We start from the raw sequence: 17,801 nt of genomic DNA, 5'->3' as shown, positions 1-17,801 counted from the left end.
TAAGTGAGAGGGTTTAGTGAGTAACTCGCTATCCAATAGCTCATCTATTTCTGTAGCCCAGGAAATTAAAACCCACTCCAGTACCTGCAGGCTTAGGTGTGACAAACTGCTAGGAGTGTGGCCAGAATTTGCAGAAAAGCTGCTGAGAACAGTTTGCATTCATTCAGTATATGAATCATTCCTACCTTGCCAGTGACCATCTCTATAACAACACAGCCCAGGCTCCAGATGTCTGCTGCACGTCCGTGCCCTTCTCCTTTCGCTCTAGTGATGACTTCTGGAGCCATGTAAGCTTCAAAACAACACACAGGATGGCATCAGTTCATACAGCAGAAGGAACACTGTATATTAAAAGAGACTGACTGGGCAAACAAAATGCTTTTTAACACATCTGTAATCAACTGCCATTCAGCTTTCCTTGTCAAGTTTTGTCATTTGCAGGATTGTTGCCCTTTCATACATTTGCAACAGTCTTTCAGTGTGAAAGGTGACAGTGCAAATGGTGGTACAGTACATGTTTTCAGCTATTTTTAAAAAAATAGATTAAGCTGCTGTTCAGTGAGAAAAGTACTGTTCAGTAGAGCTTCAGAGAAAAATACAGGCCCAGAAAACACCAGCTCCAGCATCTGTATAATTACCAGTCATATACAACTTCATCTCTCCAGTTGTATCATTCACTGATTGCTTTGGCCTCTGGATGTAAAGCACATCTAAGAGTTAAAATCAAGTTTCCCTGAAGCACATCATGGTACTCCAGCCCAGGGCTTTTAGCAGAGGTTATCTTCTTTTATGGTAACCAGACAAGTATCTGCCTAGCACATGCTTCCTCACCTGCAGTCCCCAAAGTACTGTTCACTTCTCCAGGCATTGTCTGAGTGTTGTTTTTCAGTTTCACTGAGCAGCCAAAGTCTCCTAGTTTTATCAGTCCAGATGAGGTAAGAAAGATGTTGGCTCCTAGGAAACACAACAGAGAACAGTAACAGTTGTTACACTAGTGCAGAATTGAGGAATGAGAGATGCTCAATATACTCTTGCAAGTTACACAGTAGGTGACAGCTGAATTCACACTTAGAACTTTACCTGTGGATTAAGCCTGGAATATGAGAGCATTTGAGTTGTTCCTGAACGGGCTCATTACTATCAGCCAATGGCATTTTTGGTGGGTTTGTGTTAACACTAAGTCTGCTGGAAGTTTACAACAAGCAGTACAGCACAAAAACTCAACAGCTTTCCACACATGCTTGTTATGAGAAATCACTCCTCCAGGAACGTATGAATTCCAGTGCTTAGCCTTTAAGTGTTGCACTACAACAAAACACTTGTCCTTAAGGATCTCCCTGGCAGAGGCCATTGCTGCTCACCTCCCACTAGCTCTTTCCAGTTCTGCTGAGTCAAGAGAGATGATATCCTACAGCTGTGTCCTCACTGCTGACTTGCACAATGCAGTTTATAGCATTTTATTACATGTTCAACCAAATGCTCATTCCTGTTTTCTACTTCCACAAGCATTTCTGAAGGGATACCTTTATAATAGGTGGCTATACTGAAAAAAAATTTCCCTAGCATTGTTGAAAATCTCCAAGGGAAATCTGCATTTGTCTTCAAGTCCCCTGCTCTACACAACACTGCAAAATAAGCCAAGTGGGTTTGATAAGCAGTGGCTTTCTTTTCTTCAGCATCCTGACAAAACACATGTTGACAGCCAAAAGAAAACAGGTTGAGCAGGAGCTCAGTGATACATGTCAGCCAGATCCTGGATTCTACAAGTATCACGATGAAGCCACAAGAAGGCTGCAGAAATACAGCTTCAGCTGGGATCTCTCTTGAACAAAGATGAACAGTATTGCACAGAACAACACTGGTTTGGGGGACTTTGTTACACATAGCCTTTGCCCATGTCACACAGAAGATTCTTTTAAAAATGGCTCATCTGAATACAACCTTAAATGTTTCTCGCTTTTGTTCCACTTTGAACACAGGGCACTGTGGGAATTCTTGGCTGCTCCTCCTTGATGTTCTTTTAGTTAATGACTTTTTCTGATTAGCTCGGCTGGGCATCCTCAAGATATTGATTGAAAAAGAATCCTCAAAAAGCTCAAGTCAAAAAAGAAAGGCAGTGCAGGTCAATGATGCCAAGACCATGGCCATTTCTCAAAGGACCTCTCTTACTACTATAAGAATGCTTGATAATGAAAGCAAAACTTATTTAGTCCAAGAGGCATCACAAAGAACTGCAGCAAAAGGGAGAACAAAATCATCAGCAGAAGTAAATTCAACCTTGAATTACTGCAAGCCTACTACAAGTTTTGAAAGAATTAACTTTCAATGAACACAACCCTTCTGCACATTATATCCGTAAGTTTTCCACTTCAGGTGCCTGAACATACTCAAAATCAGATTTCTTTGCCTGGATTCTGCCATTTACCAGAGGGACATACGTGTTCAGAGTCACCCCACAATTACAAGCATGTGTAAGGGAGCTGGGCAGACCAACCTTCAGCTCCCTGAACAAAAGAGAATCCAGAAACACACCAAAGCAGTACAAGAGGACAGCCTGATGGGACGCTAAGTACGGGCAATGCAGTAGAAGAGTGACAGTTACTCTGTGATAAACCTTTTCTTTAAAAAAGACAGTTTTTCTAAAGATTTTCCATCAATTACTTGTCATACTTTTACAAGGATGTTCCAGAAACCTATGTTCCCATTCTTCAAGAAAGCAACATGAAGATTTCACAGAAGGGCAGAAAGAAAGATGGCCTGACTACTGCAGTGGGTGGGAACTAGCAGAGCTGAAGTGCGATCATCTCTCTTCTGACTGAATATAAAGCTATTTGATAGTTTGGTTTCATTCAGTTCAAAAATTAATTACAAGGCATCTCAAACTGAAGTTTGCCCACTGAGAAGTAAGTAGTGAAGATTTAGCATAAATGGTACTGTGAAAGTTCTTGTGAGACCTTGTCCTGAAAGTACCTGGAGCTGTCAAATGGAACAGAGCAATGAACAGAAGCTTCACCATGAATAAGGAGACAGCACTTGAACACTGCTGTTGCTGACATTTTCTGTCAGCTCAAGAAGGTTTCCACTGATGTGTTGCCTGCCTCTGTTTTCTAAGCCTCTTGGTCTCAGCTTTGAAGACCAAACACCAAACTCTAGAAGGAATCTTTACAAAAAGTCTCCTTGTTAGATAAAACCTGCAGAGAATGCAGCAGGAGCTAGGTAAGAGAACAGGAGACACAAGGCAGTACTGTGAGAATGCTCGATGCTTTTTACCTTTGACAGCTAATGCTACTCGAACATTACACAATTCCATACCATGCTTCCATGGTTAATATGCAAAATAAAACCAGAGACTATGGTTAAAACATCAAAAAGACACAAAACACCCATCTGTTCCTTCTCTCCTCCTACACATACACTGTTGAAAGCATGTTCATTGGATGTACTTGGCAGTGCAAGAGGTAGAGCAGTTCTGCCCAGCCCTGCTGCCATTTACAGCACGAGACCTTCTGGGCAGACTGCAAGCACAGAACAAATGTCAAAAGCTGTGCCCTTTTACAGAGAGAACAAAATACAACCCAAAGCATTTAAGCTTCACATCCTGTATCCCTGTGCCAAGTCATCCTATATTAAGAGTAGTGAAAAGTGCACCAGCATGATATTCCAGAAGTGCTGGTGTTAATACTGGGAGTCTGAGGAGCAGTACCAAAAGCCCCACTACTAAAGACTGTGTCATAATTCCAGAGAGGCAGCTCACAGACATTCCTCAGCCAGTACTTAAACAGTGCAGCAGCCAAAGTCATTCAAGAAACAAACAAGACAAATGCTACCCTTTAGGAGAGAAAATCAGCTTCAGCATCCTCTTTTACTCAGTCTCTTGGAAAGCATGACACGTGCCCTTACTCTCCTGTTGAACAGCCGTCTGTCTCTTGTCAAATGACTTTCCTGATCAACACATGAACACATGGTTCTCAACATGAGAACCATGGGGCTCAACATGAAGACATGAAGGCAGGAATGGCAAAAATTTTCAGCTCACAAAGTTTACAAGAGGACAATAAAATAGTAACAACTGGATGAAGACTTCCTGTCCCAGAGCATCTCATTCACAGGTTTCTGATTTACTGAAGCTTCAGATAAAATCCCTTTATTTTTTGTATTCCTTCTGAGAAAGCAATCTGAGCACTCTTCTAGAATAGACCCTTTCTTCCCAGAGAGAAAGTACCAGGCTTGACCTCTATGATTAATTCCCCTTAATTCAACACTTTGAGAGATGACACATGGACTGCTGTGTCTTGTTTTTGGACTCCTCACTACAAGACAGATGTTGACATACTGGAGTAAACCCAGCAGAAGGACATCAAGATGGCAAGAGGGTCGGTGCACGTGATGCACAAGGAGAGGTTACAAGATCAGTTTCTTTGGCTTGCAGAAAGGAAGACCGAGGGAGAGTGTGTGTGGAGGAGGATTTATTGCTGTTTTCAGCTGTCTAGTGGGGAAGTATCAAGAAGATGGAAACAGACTTTTTTAGAGGCACATTGTGAAAGGATACCAGGCAATGGAAACAAACAGCAACCTCTGCAAATTCCAGGGAGGTGCCAGCAACGTTTTTCACGTAGGGATAGGTCAGTCATTGGGATGGGGCCCAGAGAAAAGGGAATCCCTATCCCTGGAGATAACTCTTATCTCCAAAGTCCTGAACAATCTGATCTAATTTGCCATTGGATCTGACTCCAAGATTGGCCCTGTTTTGAACAGAAGACTTAATAAGAGATGTTCCGAGGTTCCCTTCAGCATTAAATATTCTGTCATACTCAATCACTGAGCAGAACTGCTCCCTTACAAAAAGTGAAGTAGTTTTGAAGAATCTGGGCTCAGCCACAGGGGTTATTTATCCCAAAAGATTTAATCACCTACTACATACTAGCACCAACAGCTTTATACAGTGATGCAGATTTATAAAAAACAGTGCAGCCAAGTGTAACAACCAGCCAACACTACCCTCATCTTGCTGTCACAACTACAGGTTGAAAAAGGATTGAAGGTAGCTGTGTCTTGCTGCATCTTTTACACTTATAGAAGTGGATGCCATAATGGCATCTGAAAGACAACAGCACTACACAAGGGGACACCATGAACCAAGACTCAGTTTTTGGGCAAAAGGTACTTGCAAACACCAACTGCAGGATATGGTATAAGCAGTTACTCTAAGAACTGTTTTTCTGCTGCTGAGAGAAATAGATCCACAGTGATGTTCAGCAAACTGGCCATGAGAGATGCAGTGTGATGTGACAATGAGTTTTCCAAAGGAAAACAGTTTTAACATTCTGAATGACATATTATCATTCTTCTCTGTTCGAAAAATAAGCATACCTGACTACAGAAGAGCTAGAAGTAAAACCAGAGTTTTCTTTACTGCTGTTAGATTAAAAACTTGGAAATGCAATGTGAGCATAAAGGAGACAGAGAACTCCAGTGTAACATCAGCCGTGCTTTATAAAAATACCCTCTGTGTCTTGTCTTCATATTCTGTCACTGAGGTTTTGGGAAAGTCTAAACGCAGATGTGTCTGCAGTGAATCTCTGTTAATAGCTGCTGTCATTCTCAAAGAATACCCCAACGTTTGCATGAGGAACCTGTTGCAACAGAAATGCCCTCAGATAACACAGCACTACAGTTCTGTTAAACAGTTCTCACTTCACTGCATTCCCCTGATGAGAGGAAGACCTATTTGGAAACACATCCAGAAATCAGCAATGACAGAGCAGCACAAAAGAAATCCCTGTCAGCCAGCCTCAGATTTTGATTTTGCTTCCAGGAGAGCATAATCCAGCTAAACAGAACCTGGATATGGAATGATCAGTAAAGGGCAAGGAGGGTACTGTGAAAAGCACGGAGGGAAATCCACAACTGGAAAGAAACATCTGGTCAGGAAGGAGAACCGGAAAAGGCAAGATTGCTGGGGAATGGAGTGAGGGAAAGTGTTTTCTAGGAAAAAAAAAAAAAGCCAAAACTGACTCAAGAGTGGCCTACCTGGGTGGGAGGCCTCTGGACCGTAGATAGTTCTTTTCCCAAATGAGAAGCACGAGGCCAGAGGACCAAGAGCAACTGGGAACCTCCTACACTGCTGCGGTGATTCAAAACCCTGTGAGCAAGAGGGACATAGAAACCCAGCATCGTTGGGTTGCACTGCCTTGTCATAACATGAGCATTCACAGGGTTTAATGTGTGCACTGTTTCCCCTACCTTCTGCTAAGTGGAAAATATGCCAGAATAACAAAACCAAGATAACTAGACATGGAGGATGTTCTTGGAAGGCGCAGGAAAAGAAAAATTAATGTGAAATGTGGACTGACACTGGGTCCCTTAAGCAAATGCCAAAACCAGTCTGCTCATTTTGTAAGCAAATGCTGAGATCCAGGCATGAGTAGATAAATGTATGGGAAAAAAACCTACCAGGTAAGTAATTTTCCTGTATCTCTTTAGCTTCTTTTAACTAGCCTTTTATTACTATGTTTAATCAACCATTTGTCTGAAAAGCTAGAACTCTTCTGGAAAACGGGAATCACAAGACAATTTCCACAGAACATTGCTTATCAGCACCCAGAAAACACCACTGATTCTTGCAAAGATGAGAAGAAAAACAGCATTACATAACTCAGTATATAAGAACTAAAAATAAAAGGTTCAAAATTTGAGTTTGGACGAATCGTCAGCAATCTTAACAACCTCTGCAGAAACTGTTGTATATTAAACATGGGCAGAAACTATAAATTTGTGATGCCAACTGTGAACACTTTTTTTGTTTTTATGTTCTGCACTGAAAAAGGAGCATGTAACTAGCCAACAAATTGTAAACTGAAAAATGATTGGAAGGCTTTACACACTTAATGGCTACATATATAATGTGTGGCAAATCTGCAAGTATGTCCCCCACCCCTCACATCCCCCTTCATCAAACACTGAAACAACCACATTACCTTTTTTGATTTACTTTACCTTTAATGTCTCGATGAACAATACCATGTTCATGTAGTACATTGATAGCAACTGTGATTTGCTTTGAGTAGAGCCTAATGACATGTTCCTGAAGGCCCAGTTTGGATACCTCCTCCAGGGTGCCCTCATCACAGTACTCCATGAAGATGTACATTTCTTCCTGTTGTGGGAACCAAACCAGATTTGATTGGCTTTAATTTAAAAAAAAAAAAAATTTGAACACTGAATTAGGATCATGTTTTCCTGCCATCCTTCATTGTTTCTGAAACAACAATGGAAGTACCACATCATGTTTTAATGAAAATACCTCTTATCATGAAATACCTAGTAAATTCTTCTCAAAGCTCTGTTCTCTTGGGCATTTTCCAGCCTAATATTTTTTATTGCATAGCTATGGAAAAATTTCTGCTACATGTCTATTTGCAGAATTTGTATGTATCCGATACTGTTTGGTGGTACAAAATACTTACTCTGGAATCAATCAAAAAACACTTTAAAAATCTCATAGGTGTATTACACAGAAATAAAAAAAGATCCTTTGCACATTTATGGAAAAAGGTAAAATGACATTTGGGGCTCGGTTATTTTTATTGTCTCTCTCTCCCAGTTCCTGCAATATTATGTTTTGACTGCTTGGGATGGGGAAGATTTTTTTGCTGTCTGTGGCTTGAACATGCATGCCAACTCAACTCACTTCAAAAAAAAAAAAAAAATAGTTTCTTCTTCCCTTTCTCTCTCTCCAAGCCCAGCCAATTTCAGCCAGACTTAATTCCTACAAAAAAGGTGGCAAAGACACTTAGCTCTTTGAGATACCCACAGCTGTGTCCCCAAGTAAAGAAATGCAGACTGAAAGCAGCCTTTGTCCCTTTCTAAACCAGCAATGGGTCAGCAAATCAACTCACTCGTCCTGAGCACTCAAATCCACACACTGATTTCCAGCCAGACAGCAGGTGTCCTAATCCTGGTTGGGCATTGGACTAGATGACCTTTAGAAGTCCCTTCCAACCCAAATTATTCCATGATTCTATGATCCCTTGCCCAATTCACTGGGCAGTTACAGAAAGGACCTGAGACTCACAGGGGAAGGTAGGAAGGACATGTGGTAAGCAAGGAGTGATAAAAACTAGGGTACTTCAGCAAGCAGTTCTGGAATCCAACTCTGTAAGAAAACCTTCAGGCTTCATTAGAATCACAGATTTGTTTTGGCTGGAAAAGACATTTAAGGTCACCAAGTCCAACCATTAGCCCAGCACTGCCAAGACCACCACTAAACCATGTCCTTCAGCACCTCATCTACACAGTTTTTAAATAGCTCCAGTCACCCCACCACTGCCCTGGGCATCCTGTTCCAGTCTCTGACAACCTTTTCGATGAAGAAATTATTCCAAATATCCAATTTAACAAACAAGAAAAATCATTTTTCGTTCTGAAGAGAGATGCAAGCTGAATTCCAAAAGATCTGCTTCCTTAAGATAATTGTTTGGTATCAAGATTTAAATGCCAGTGCAAAGCTTTTCCAGGAATTAACAAGATATTGGTACAACCTTTGCTGCTAACAGTGAAGGGCTTTAGGCTGTCTACTCTTCATCTATAAGCAAAAGTGATCGTATTGTATTGGACCTACCTTACATTTAGAGCAGTGTAACTGAGTAGCACCACGGAACAGCTCCAGCGCTATTTGCTCTGTTCACTTATTGCAAATCTTCTCTGTTTTAGTACCAATTAAAAGTAAATTCTCCAAACTATGGTTCAGAGACCTCAGCATTCAGAGAAAAAAGGACAGACAAGACACATCCAGACAATTAAGCTAAACTACAACGTTCTAGAGTAAAAGCTCCAGTGACTCAAAGCTGCTTAAAATTTTCCCTCTGCCCTATAAAAAAACCCCAATAATTTATGTTTTCTTACCCTATGGAGCTCCACACCAAAATAACGAACAAGATTAGGGTGTTTGATGCCTTCGAAAATCTTCAGCTCATCAGCAGTTTCTTTGATGGTTTTGTGATCATTAGGTTGAAATCTTATCTGCAAGAAAAGATTTTTCATTATTTTGCCACTATTTAAAATTACTAAGGAGCAAAATAAACAAACAAAATTAAAAAACAACCAACCAAAAAACAAAATCCCACAAAATCCAATCAACCTATTCTAAACCCAAAGCCCAAACAAAACACCACTCCTCAACCCCCAAACTTAAGCAAAATGGACATGAAACTATGATACTTCTTGTGGAAAATTACCTACAAATTTGATAAGTTATGAAATGTGTACCAGCAAAATGCTGCTAATTAAGTGTTTAATACACATGTGTGCACATACATGTATCTTCTGAGCTTGCCTTCCATCTTAAACATTGTAGATACAGCACAAGAGTATATGAAAGTAACATCAGTGGAAGGTATCAAGATAGACTAATTATCAGGTACTCCATCAATGGAGATTCTAAGAGATTTCTTTGAAGGGTTTCTTCACTGAGAATGAGGCAGCTGCCTCAAAAGGTGAGGCATGGAACAAATACAATCATAAAGGTTTCAATGAAAGAAACAGGTTTACATTAGTTCTCCTATAATCTGCTGCAATGGATTTTTCATGGAGGAAAAAAATTATCAAGTCTTCTGAAAGACTCATTTAAAGTTTCTATTCACACAAAGACAAGCAAAATGTTATGGCAAAAGAAGTAATGGAAGATGCTGCTTTTACCATATTTGCAGAAAACAGAAACTTCATTAACTTCATTATTTTACCTTTGTTTGGGAAGATGTTATGATTGTTATGTTCTCTACAACAATTCTAGGATACAGTTTGTGCTTAGACAGTAGTTAAATTAAATACATGGAGATTACAAAAAGGTGACAAATGATATTCTAGTATTTAATGCATTTCCTAACACTTCCAAGTTGCAATGCTATATGTTTGTAGCAAAGCTTGTCCACTATAAGTTCTAGAGATTTTAACAATATTGTGATTTAGACATTAACTTCTGAAGAAAAGTCTCAGGGGGTTGGGGAATGCAATGTTTGTAGCCAGTTTAAAAATATGAAAGAACACCTTCTTCTAAGGTACATGTAAGGAAATTCAGAAAAGCCTTTTATTTGGAAGCTGAAAACATCTATGGCCAAAGTGGGAAAGCAGGGAATGTTTCTTGGTGAAATAATCCTGGAAGTTAAAAATCCTAAAGGAGAAGGTAGGATATTGTATATTTAGCATAATAGTGAAGTGGTTTTTTGAACCATGTCCGTTTCACTTATATGAACTTCTGCTGAAGAGCAAACATGTGCTAATTGGTAAAAAGCACCTGGATCTAGAAAGCAACTTTGAATTCCAGAAGCAGAGTGATATTGATGGGAGGGAAATGTAATTTCATCAGGAGAAATAAATAAAAAAAAATAAAAAACAAAACAAAAAACCTCACACACAATAAAATTTCAAGTTTTGCTCCTAGTTAGTCAGTGAATAAGTATGGTACAAGAAGGTAAGCACAAGCCCAGTCTTGCTATCATGTACATATTGTGAGTGTAAAAGAACTGGCTGCTAAAATGTAACTGCTCTAGCATCAAAGAGCTGGCATGGTAATTGCTGTCAACAATTGCTCAACATTGTCTGAAGATGCAGAAATGCAGTAAAACTAAACTATACAAATATTTTTAAAACCAACGTGCTGTAGGGAAAATGGATCTCTTTGCCTACACAGCTTTATTTACTTCTATCCTGAAAATTGTATTTTCTGTTCCCACCAGGTTAGTCAATAGTTTTGTGATTCAGCCTAGATCACTTAAACTGCAGAAAAAGCTGAAAAACAGCCAATATGAAATTTCTAATCTTTTTCTCTAAGGAATAAAGAAAAAAAGAACAAAATGTGAGATGAAATACTCCAAAGTAAAATATAAGTTTGTGTTTGGTCTTCACTGATCAGAAAGCTCTTTAAAAATAATTTAAGAGCTTTTATTAAGCAAACATTCATTTAGTTCACAACAGCCCTAATGAGATTAGGAGAAAAATATCATTCATTTGAAACACACTTAAATTGAAACTAAAAAGCTTAAGCAACTTAAGGAAGAACAAGTGGTAATAGCAGATGAGGCTACACTAACAATTCGTCTTCCCATCCTTTAGTTAGCTAGCAACAGTGATGCCTGAATGCCTGCTAAGTAATGCACATATGATGTGGAAAAACAAGGGCAGAAGTGATACTTGTATACAGAAAACTCACTTCCTTCATAGCCATCAGCTCCCCAGTGTCAACACTGATGCAGGTATAGACCTTTCCATACTGGCCTTCACCTGCAGAATTAAAATTAAAGTAAAAAACACTGATCACACTACATTCCATAAGCAGCATCTACATCAACTGCAATAAGAAAACATTATTGAAAACCTCACATGCTAAGGTTATTTGCCTTTATTTTCACTTAAGATTTCAAGTAGCTTTAAATCTGCAACATCTAATACTACATAGTCCTGACTTCAAGTGGACTAAAAGTAAAAACATTGCAATAACAGGCTGAGCTGGAAGAAAACTTCCCATGAACATGAGGATTTTCCCCACAGATCACAAACCAGAGAGGAAACAACCATCATATACAGGAAACAACAATAATCTTGGGAAATTAAACAAACCCCAAAGTTTGTACTCATCTCTTCATATTTCTGGTTCTTCCAAAAGCAGAACTCAAACATTTTCACAGGGTTCAACACACGTAGGAACAGCAGGATCATACCTAAGTAATTGTCCTAACCAAATCCTTCTGCTCATTTGTTTCTTACTATTTGACCACTGAAAACTTCCCTCAAGTTCTACATAAAGGAAACCCTCACTGCAATAGTATTTTGTATTTTAACATTTTGATTTCAGTGATGCTGCTATTACCTGCACAGAGACCAAAGATTTCAAAAGATAATCCTAGATTCCCTTCAAAAATACTAAGCTTGATGTTTTAGCCTTACAAATGAAGGCAAAATGAACGTACCAATTTTGTTTCCTCTTTGCCACTTGAAAGTCACTTTTCTCAAACCTACATGCATGACATTATCGTAAGATTTTGGCGTGTCACAAACTTGGCCAATTATGTTCTTCCTCCTCATCTCTCTGTATCTTCGTTCTTCAAACAACTGAACAGACTTCTGAACAGCCTCAATCGGTGCTTGCTTCGAAGCAGTGTCTAAAAAGTGATAAACAATTTCCTTGATTGAGTAATATTCACTGTATTTACATTTGTTACCTTCTGATATCAGGTGAAGTGACCTGAGTTAGACGACAACTATTTTGTGAGTCCAATTTATTTATCTTAAATAGTAAGAGTTTACCAATGATAAATAAGTAATAAGAGAATAAAAGATTTTATCAATGATATATAAGAATATATTATGTATATATATAATATATTATATATAATATATATATTATATATAATATATAATTTTATATATATATTAGAATATCTCTTATGAATCCTAGGAAACTGAAGTAAAATGAGAATACTGGTACTATTCTAATCAACTCTTACTTGATTCAAGGAAATTAAAGGCATGAAATACAATATAGTTATTTGCATTTGGCCTGTAACTAACCACTAATATAGTGGAAATATGTCAGAGTCATTAAGAGCACCAAGAAAAGTCAGGCAGGAAAGGTTTTGCTCTACGGAGATGAGAGGTTTCTTGGAAAACTCATAGCATCTGTTTATTAAAAAATTTAGAGGTATTAGACAGGACTTGAAAGCTGGAGTTATGAAACAGAATCCTAGTGAATGAGGGCAGAAGAAATCTTAAGGCAGCATCAATTAATTTGCTCTTTGTAAAGAACAATAATTACACAGCTGTCACTGTTAACAAACATTAGTCTAACCTGTTTCTAACAGTCTCCAAAAGATGAAGATACTGATACTCCCAAATTATATATCCTACTGTCTACCTATAATTAATACCACTTCATAAAATCTGCCAAATCTTTGTTTTATTCACAGGGGACAGTAAAACCAGTTCCCATTACAGTATTATTCTAGACATTTTCAGGTCGTCCCTCATTCTTCTCTTCAAGTTTAAACAAACTTAATTCCTTCAGTGTTTATGTTCCAACCAAAAAACAAGCCTTCCAGATTTCAGAAAAAAAACTTCTGTTCTTCCTGTGGTCTGTGTGAGTCACATAATGAGACCAGTTTTCCTGTGACAGAAAACTTTTTTCTCATGTTTCATGAGGTTCCACCCTGCCAGAATACATGCAAGCAAACTACATGCATATATCTGTACAGTACAGGAGTTTCAGAAGTAAAGAAGTTATTTAAAGTTTCATGAAAACAAGCAGCAGGAAAAAGAGGAAGTGGTCACATAATACCCTTGAATTTGGGAAACTGGAGGACCATGCTCTGTTAGACACTCAAAATAAGAAAAACACAGCCTGGGGAGAGATCTTGGGAAGAGAGGAAGTGCTTCCTACCATCAATATGATTCATAACTGAGGACTGAATAGGGACAGCAAATTTCTGCAATTTCTATACTAATAAACGTGCTAATTTATAGAACACATTATCTTTCAGAAACTGAAAATATGTAACTTTTATGAAGTTTAACTACCCCTACTATGAGTACACCTTTTGATTTTGTTAGCAGTACCTTCTATCTGCAATGAAGTTTTTCCCCTTCCTGTATACAAAGATGTGAAAATCTCTTCACAATCAGCTTTAAGATTCAGCCCTTTAATACCAGTTTAATCGACATTGTATTGCAGTGACTTCAAAAAACCTACCTTTGGTCTGGTTGATTAAAGTTCTGAGCTCCCAACTCCGTCGGGACGAACCACTTGAGTCTCCCTTTGGATATGATGGCTCTAGAGAAATAACACTGTGAGCATGAAAGTGGCTTTATCTCGTATTAAAGATTATGCCACTATGTTCAGCAGAAGCTAAGATTTCACATTTCAGGACTGACACACCCTAAAAGTATATGAGGCAACTCTTGAATGAAAACATTAGTTATGTTTAGCAAATAAATTATGAAAGCTACTGTGACATAGGATTCAATTGTAAAGGAACAGATATCTTCTTCCACAACTGAAAGAAGCACTTCAAGTCAGGGCACTCGGAACCAAATATGCATGAAATCTGCATGAAACCAATTTTCAAAGGTTCCATAGAATAAGATCTGTATTAATTCCAACCTAAGTCAGTTTCTCATTCACACAAATGTGTAAAAAAGGGAATAAACATAACGGAATAAAGAGACCATATTTCAACACTGTTTTAAAAAAAAAGCCATAAAAAATCCCCCCACACCTCTTGGTATAAATCTTAAAGACATTTCTTTCTTAAAAATCTACTTCATGTGCACGATCACCATGATATAAGCTTTGCTTGAGATTTGGTAATTCATTTTAATTTGCACAGAACACACCATCTTAACAATCAATGTTTTAAAGTATTTGTCTTAATAAATACCACATATAGAGGGGCTTAATAAATACCACATTAAGGAGGAAACCTTAATGAGGAGCCCTGATCAAGATGTCACATGACACACCCTGTCCCTTCAAGTATTTGCAAGGTGAATGCTGCAGTAGTAGTTAAAGAACTGGACAGAGGACTCTTTCAGTTCCCTGATGGGTCCAGTTCATGCCTCATCAACAGCAATCATGTTACTCATTTCATTTTGAACACTGCAACTTATTAAGGCACCAGGAAATTCCTTCGGGTATAATCCAGAAACAATATGAAAAGGAAGAGAACAGTGAAAATGCCTGAAAACAAAAGAACTTACTCTGACATTCTAAGTGTAAAGGTTAAAAAAACCTAAGATTTATCAGTGGGAAAAGCTGAAAAAAACTTTGAAAGGGTAAGAGCTGGGATAGAGAGAAATATGTTAATCACATAAATCATCTGCACATCCAGGTCACACTCTGTTACTGTTACAATCACCTTCTCTCTCTTCAGTGGGACTGGAGTGACGACTGAGGGATCTGAACTGCAACTCGGCTGCTATTGAAGCCAGTCGATCATTTTCAGGGACACTGGAACCCCTGTTAAAAAGAACCATTGTACTAATTAACCTAGCATTGCACTAAATAACTACTGGTGACAATTTACTGAAGTTTTAAAGAGAAACAACCTCTGAAGCCTTGTTCATGAACCACGAATGTAACATGAAAGAAATCTCGATGCCGAGAGGTAATAGGAAAATCCTTTCTATGACATTTTCCCCTTCAAATAAAGGCTTTTTATAGCATTTTAGTTATGCCACTCTATGGAAGAAACACCCTAAGTTTCAAAAGCATCAACAACTTGAAACTGTTACTTGGCCACAACAACAGAACCCATTTTAATGACTTGTACTCAGACAGCTGCTGCAGGATGCAGCTGGTGCCAGGTATGGATATACAATCAGCAGTGATTCAGCTGGGTGATAGCATGAGCCACGTTACCAGATGAAGTGCAGTTACTGAATCCATATGCTCTGAGCATGCTGCAAATACAGTCAGAGCCATTAAGTCAAAGCTAGTGGGAAGAGCCACAAGCCAGCAAACAGGAAGGACATTGTTAAATGACAACAGTTTGACTGCTTGGAGGCCCTAGCTCCTTCAGACAGCAGAGTAGAATGAGGTACCTCAGAGTAAGACCCAGATGAATAAGCACACTAAAAGGAAATTAATACTGAGATAAATAAGTCTGAAATCCTTAAATCTTCAGACACTTTTCTCCAACTTGAGACAATGATCAATCCACCCATGTTTTAGAGCCATAAATTCCTTTATGAAAATCTTTCTACAGTAGCTCCCTTTTGGGCAAGGCTCCCTTTAAATTTTTAAAACACAGAGAGGGAGAGCAGTGACAGATACTCCCTTTAACACAATGCTTTAGAGGTATGAGCTAAACATTAGAGGAACATTTTTCTGTCACTTCATTAAGTCCTTCACTGAAAGCTAACAACTACAAGAAGATGAAAAATACCTTGAATCACAAAGTGCACTAAACTATGTGAAGACTTCCCTATAGTTCTAAAGTTGGTTCTGAACTGTATCTAATTATTACCTTATAATAGTAATAGAGAGGAAAAAAACCCAAGAAAAAAACCCAACAAAAACCACAAAATAACAAGCAAAACCAAAATCCTCACAATCTTGAGAAAAGAAGCCAACACCCAAGGCACTATTCCCATGCAAACGCCCTCAGTAAGATGTTTGCTTCACACTCCCCACTAGTTCCACCTAAATCTCTTAAAGTTTGAGAAGAAACAGGAACAGAACAAGTGGAAATCCTCAGTACTCCTCAGGAAGTTCAGATTTAAATCAGCAAGAAGTTTGAGCTTTTTCTCATCACATGATAGAGGCACAGAGCAGAAAAACTGTGTGCATATTCATAGGCACGCAGACGGAGTAAGAGAGAAAACTCACTAAATTTCTTCTCTAGTCCTGGAAAAATATAAAACCATTAATAATAACCTCAGCTAGGTCAGAAATTAAATGCATATAAAGGTCATTTGAATGAATATAGTGTAAGTGTACAATAATCAGAAAGCTCAATGTAAAAAAACAGGTATTGCTGCTCTGGATTTTATTTTCTAGTCTTATTCAACTGGATTTTTCTCTTTTTTAAGAAAAACTTCAGCAGAACTATGGTGGCATTTGTGCACTACACACTGCCTAATACAGTTTACCAAATTCCTAAAATCTACTTTTTATAGATATTTAATGCCTACAATCATGTCACAAATGTCTAAGGAGTTTCTGGAAGCATACAAAGTTTTTGTTTTCTGTCCTATTCTTGTAGCTACGCTCTACACTTCTTGTTTACAAAACCAAAAAATTCTTTCTTGATCCAACAGATTTCTTTTTTCTTTTTAAGGACAAATAGATGATATTCAAAATTATGACTGCAATGTGTTAAAGGCAGCAATTTGCTTTTAATTACATTAAAATTTGCTATAAAAATATTATGTTGTGATATTTTGCCTTCCTCAGTAAACAAAACCCCTAAAAAACTCCAACTAGCCTCCTATCTCCCTCTTGAAAAATTAATTGCAAAAATATGTCTTGGCACAAAGTACTGAACATATCCGAGAAAAAAATCCTCTTCGTATGTTATGTAAAGGCTAATTAGCAAATAAACAAGTTCTGCATTTTCAGACTCATAAATACTAATTAACCACCCTGTCAGTTCATAAAGCTGTCAGAACTTCTCAGTGAAAATTCTCTAGAATCTTACTTTGTTGGGAAGAGCTTTCCAAGTGCATAATGCTGCAGGCTACTGCCTACTCTGGCTTTTTCAACACAGGGCTTAAAACAGAAACATGAAGGACATACAATAAATACATGTAGTTTCAACTACAAAAACTAAGAATGTATTTTCAAAGAAAATAAAAAAAAAAAAAAGGCCCAGACTCAGGCTGCAAATCTAGGAGTTACTGTAGGGTCAAGGGTGCAAGTCACATTTTACCATAAAAATAAACCAAAAAGACTTGCCAGAAAGATTTTATGTAAGAAGTGGCAACTTTCTTCCCTCTGAACATCTAAATGCTATGCAGCTGTTACAAATCTGCAAACCATGATGGTTTTACTGACAATTATGTATTAAAAAAATAAGTAATTCAAAACCAAGTCATATTTAAGTTCGTTTTGGTCACCATCAATTTGTTGTTCCTTCACTACAAGTTCTTTCTTTGCAGCTGTTTCACAGTCAGGTCATGTATCTCCATTCATATGAATCTCTTATATTAGAGAGCTTTTGGTACTCTGCATTTGAAATAAGAATCTAAAAAGCTATTTATCCCCTTGCATGGATTTTCACAGACATGAATGTAGGGGGGGGGAGGAGGGGACA

The 17,801-nt window shown here is 38.1% G+C and overlaps 1 protein-coding gene across 3 annotated transcripts in view; it reads right to left on the bottom strand.

Annotated features, from left to right (window-relative positions):
* Positions 1-17,801, bottom strand: part of MAP3K4 (mitogen-activated protein kinase kinase kinase 4) — a 59,385-nt gene that overhangs the window by 1,624 nt on the left and 39,960 nt on the right. For all 3 annotated transcript variants that reach the window (XM_030447767.1, XM_030447765.1, XM_030447766.1), the window contains 8 exons: positions 14,904-15,004; positions 13,739-13,819; positions 11,964-12,155; positions 11,207-11,277; positions 8,905-9,021; positions 6,997-7,156; positions 832-954; positions 186-292 (listed from right to left, as the gene is read on the bottom strand). In XM_030447767.1, the coding sequence (XP_030303627.1) occupies positions 186-292; positions 832-954; positions 6,997-7,156; positions 8,905-9,021; positions 11,207-11,277; positions 11,964-12,155; positions 13,739-13,819; positions 14,904-15,004 (952 nt within the window). The remainder of the gene's footprint in view (positions 1-185; positions 293-831; positions 955-6,996; positions 7,157-8,904; positions 9,022-11,206; positions 11,278-11,963; positions 12,156-13,738; positions 13,820-14,903; positions 15,005-17,801) is intronic.

Source organism: Calypte anna, chromosome 3, assembly GCF_003957555.1.
Source record: "Calypte anna isolate BGI_N300 chromosome 3, bCalAnn1_v1.p, whole genome shotgun sequence".
NCBI classification, from domain to species: Eukaryota; Metazoa; Chordata; class Aves; order Apodiformes; family Trochilidae; genus Calypte; species Calypte anna.
Note: the sequence above shows the minus strand (reverse complement) of the source record. Positions and strands in the feature narration are given on the sequence as shown.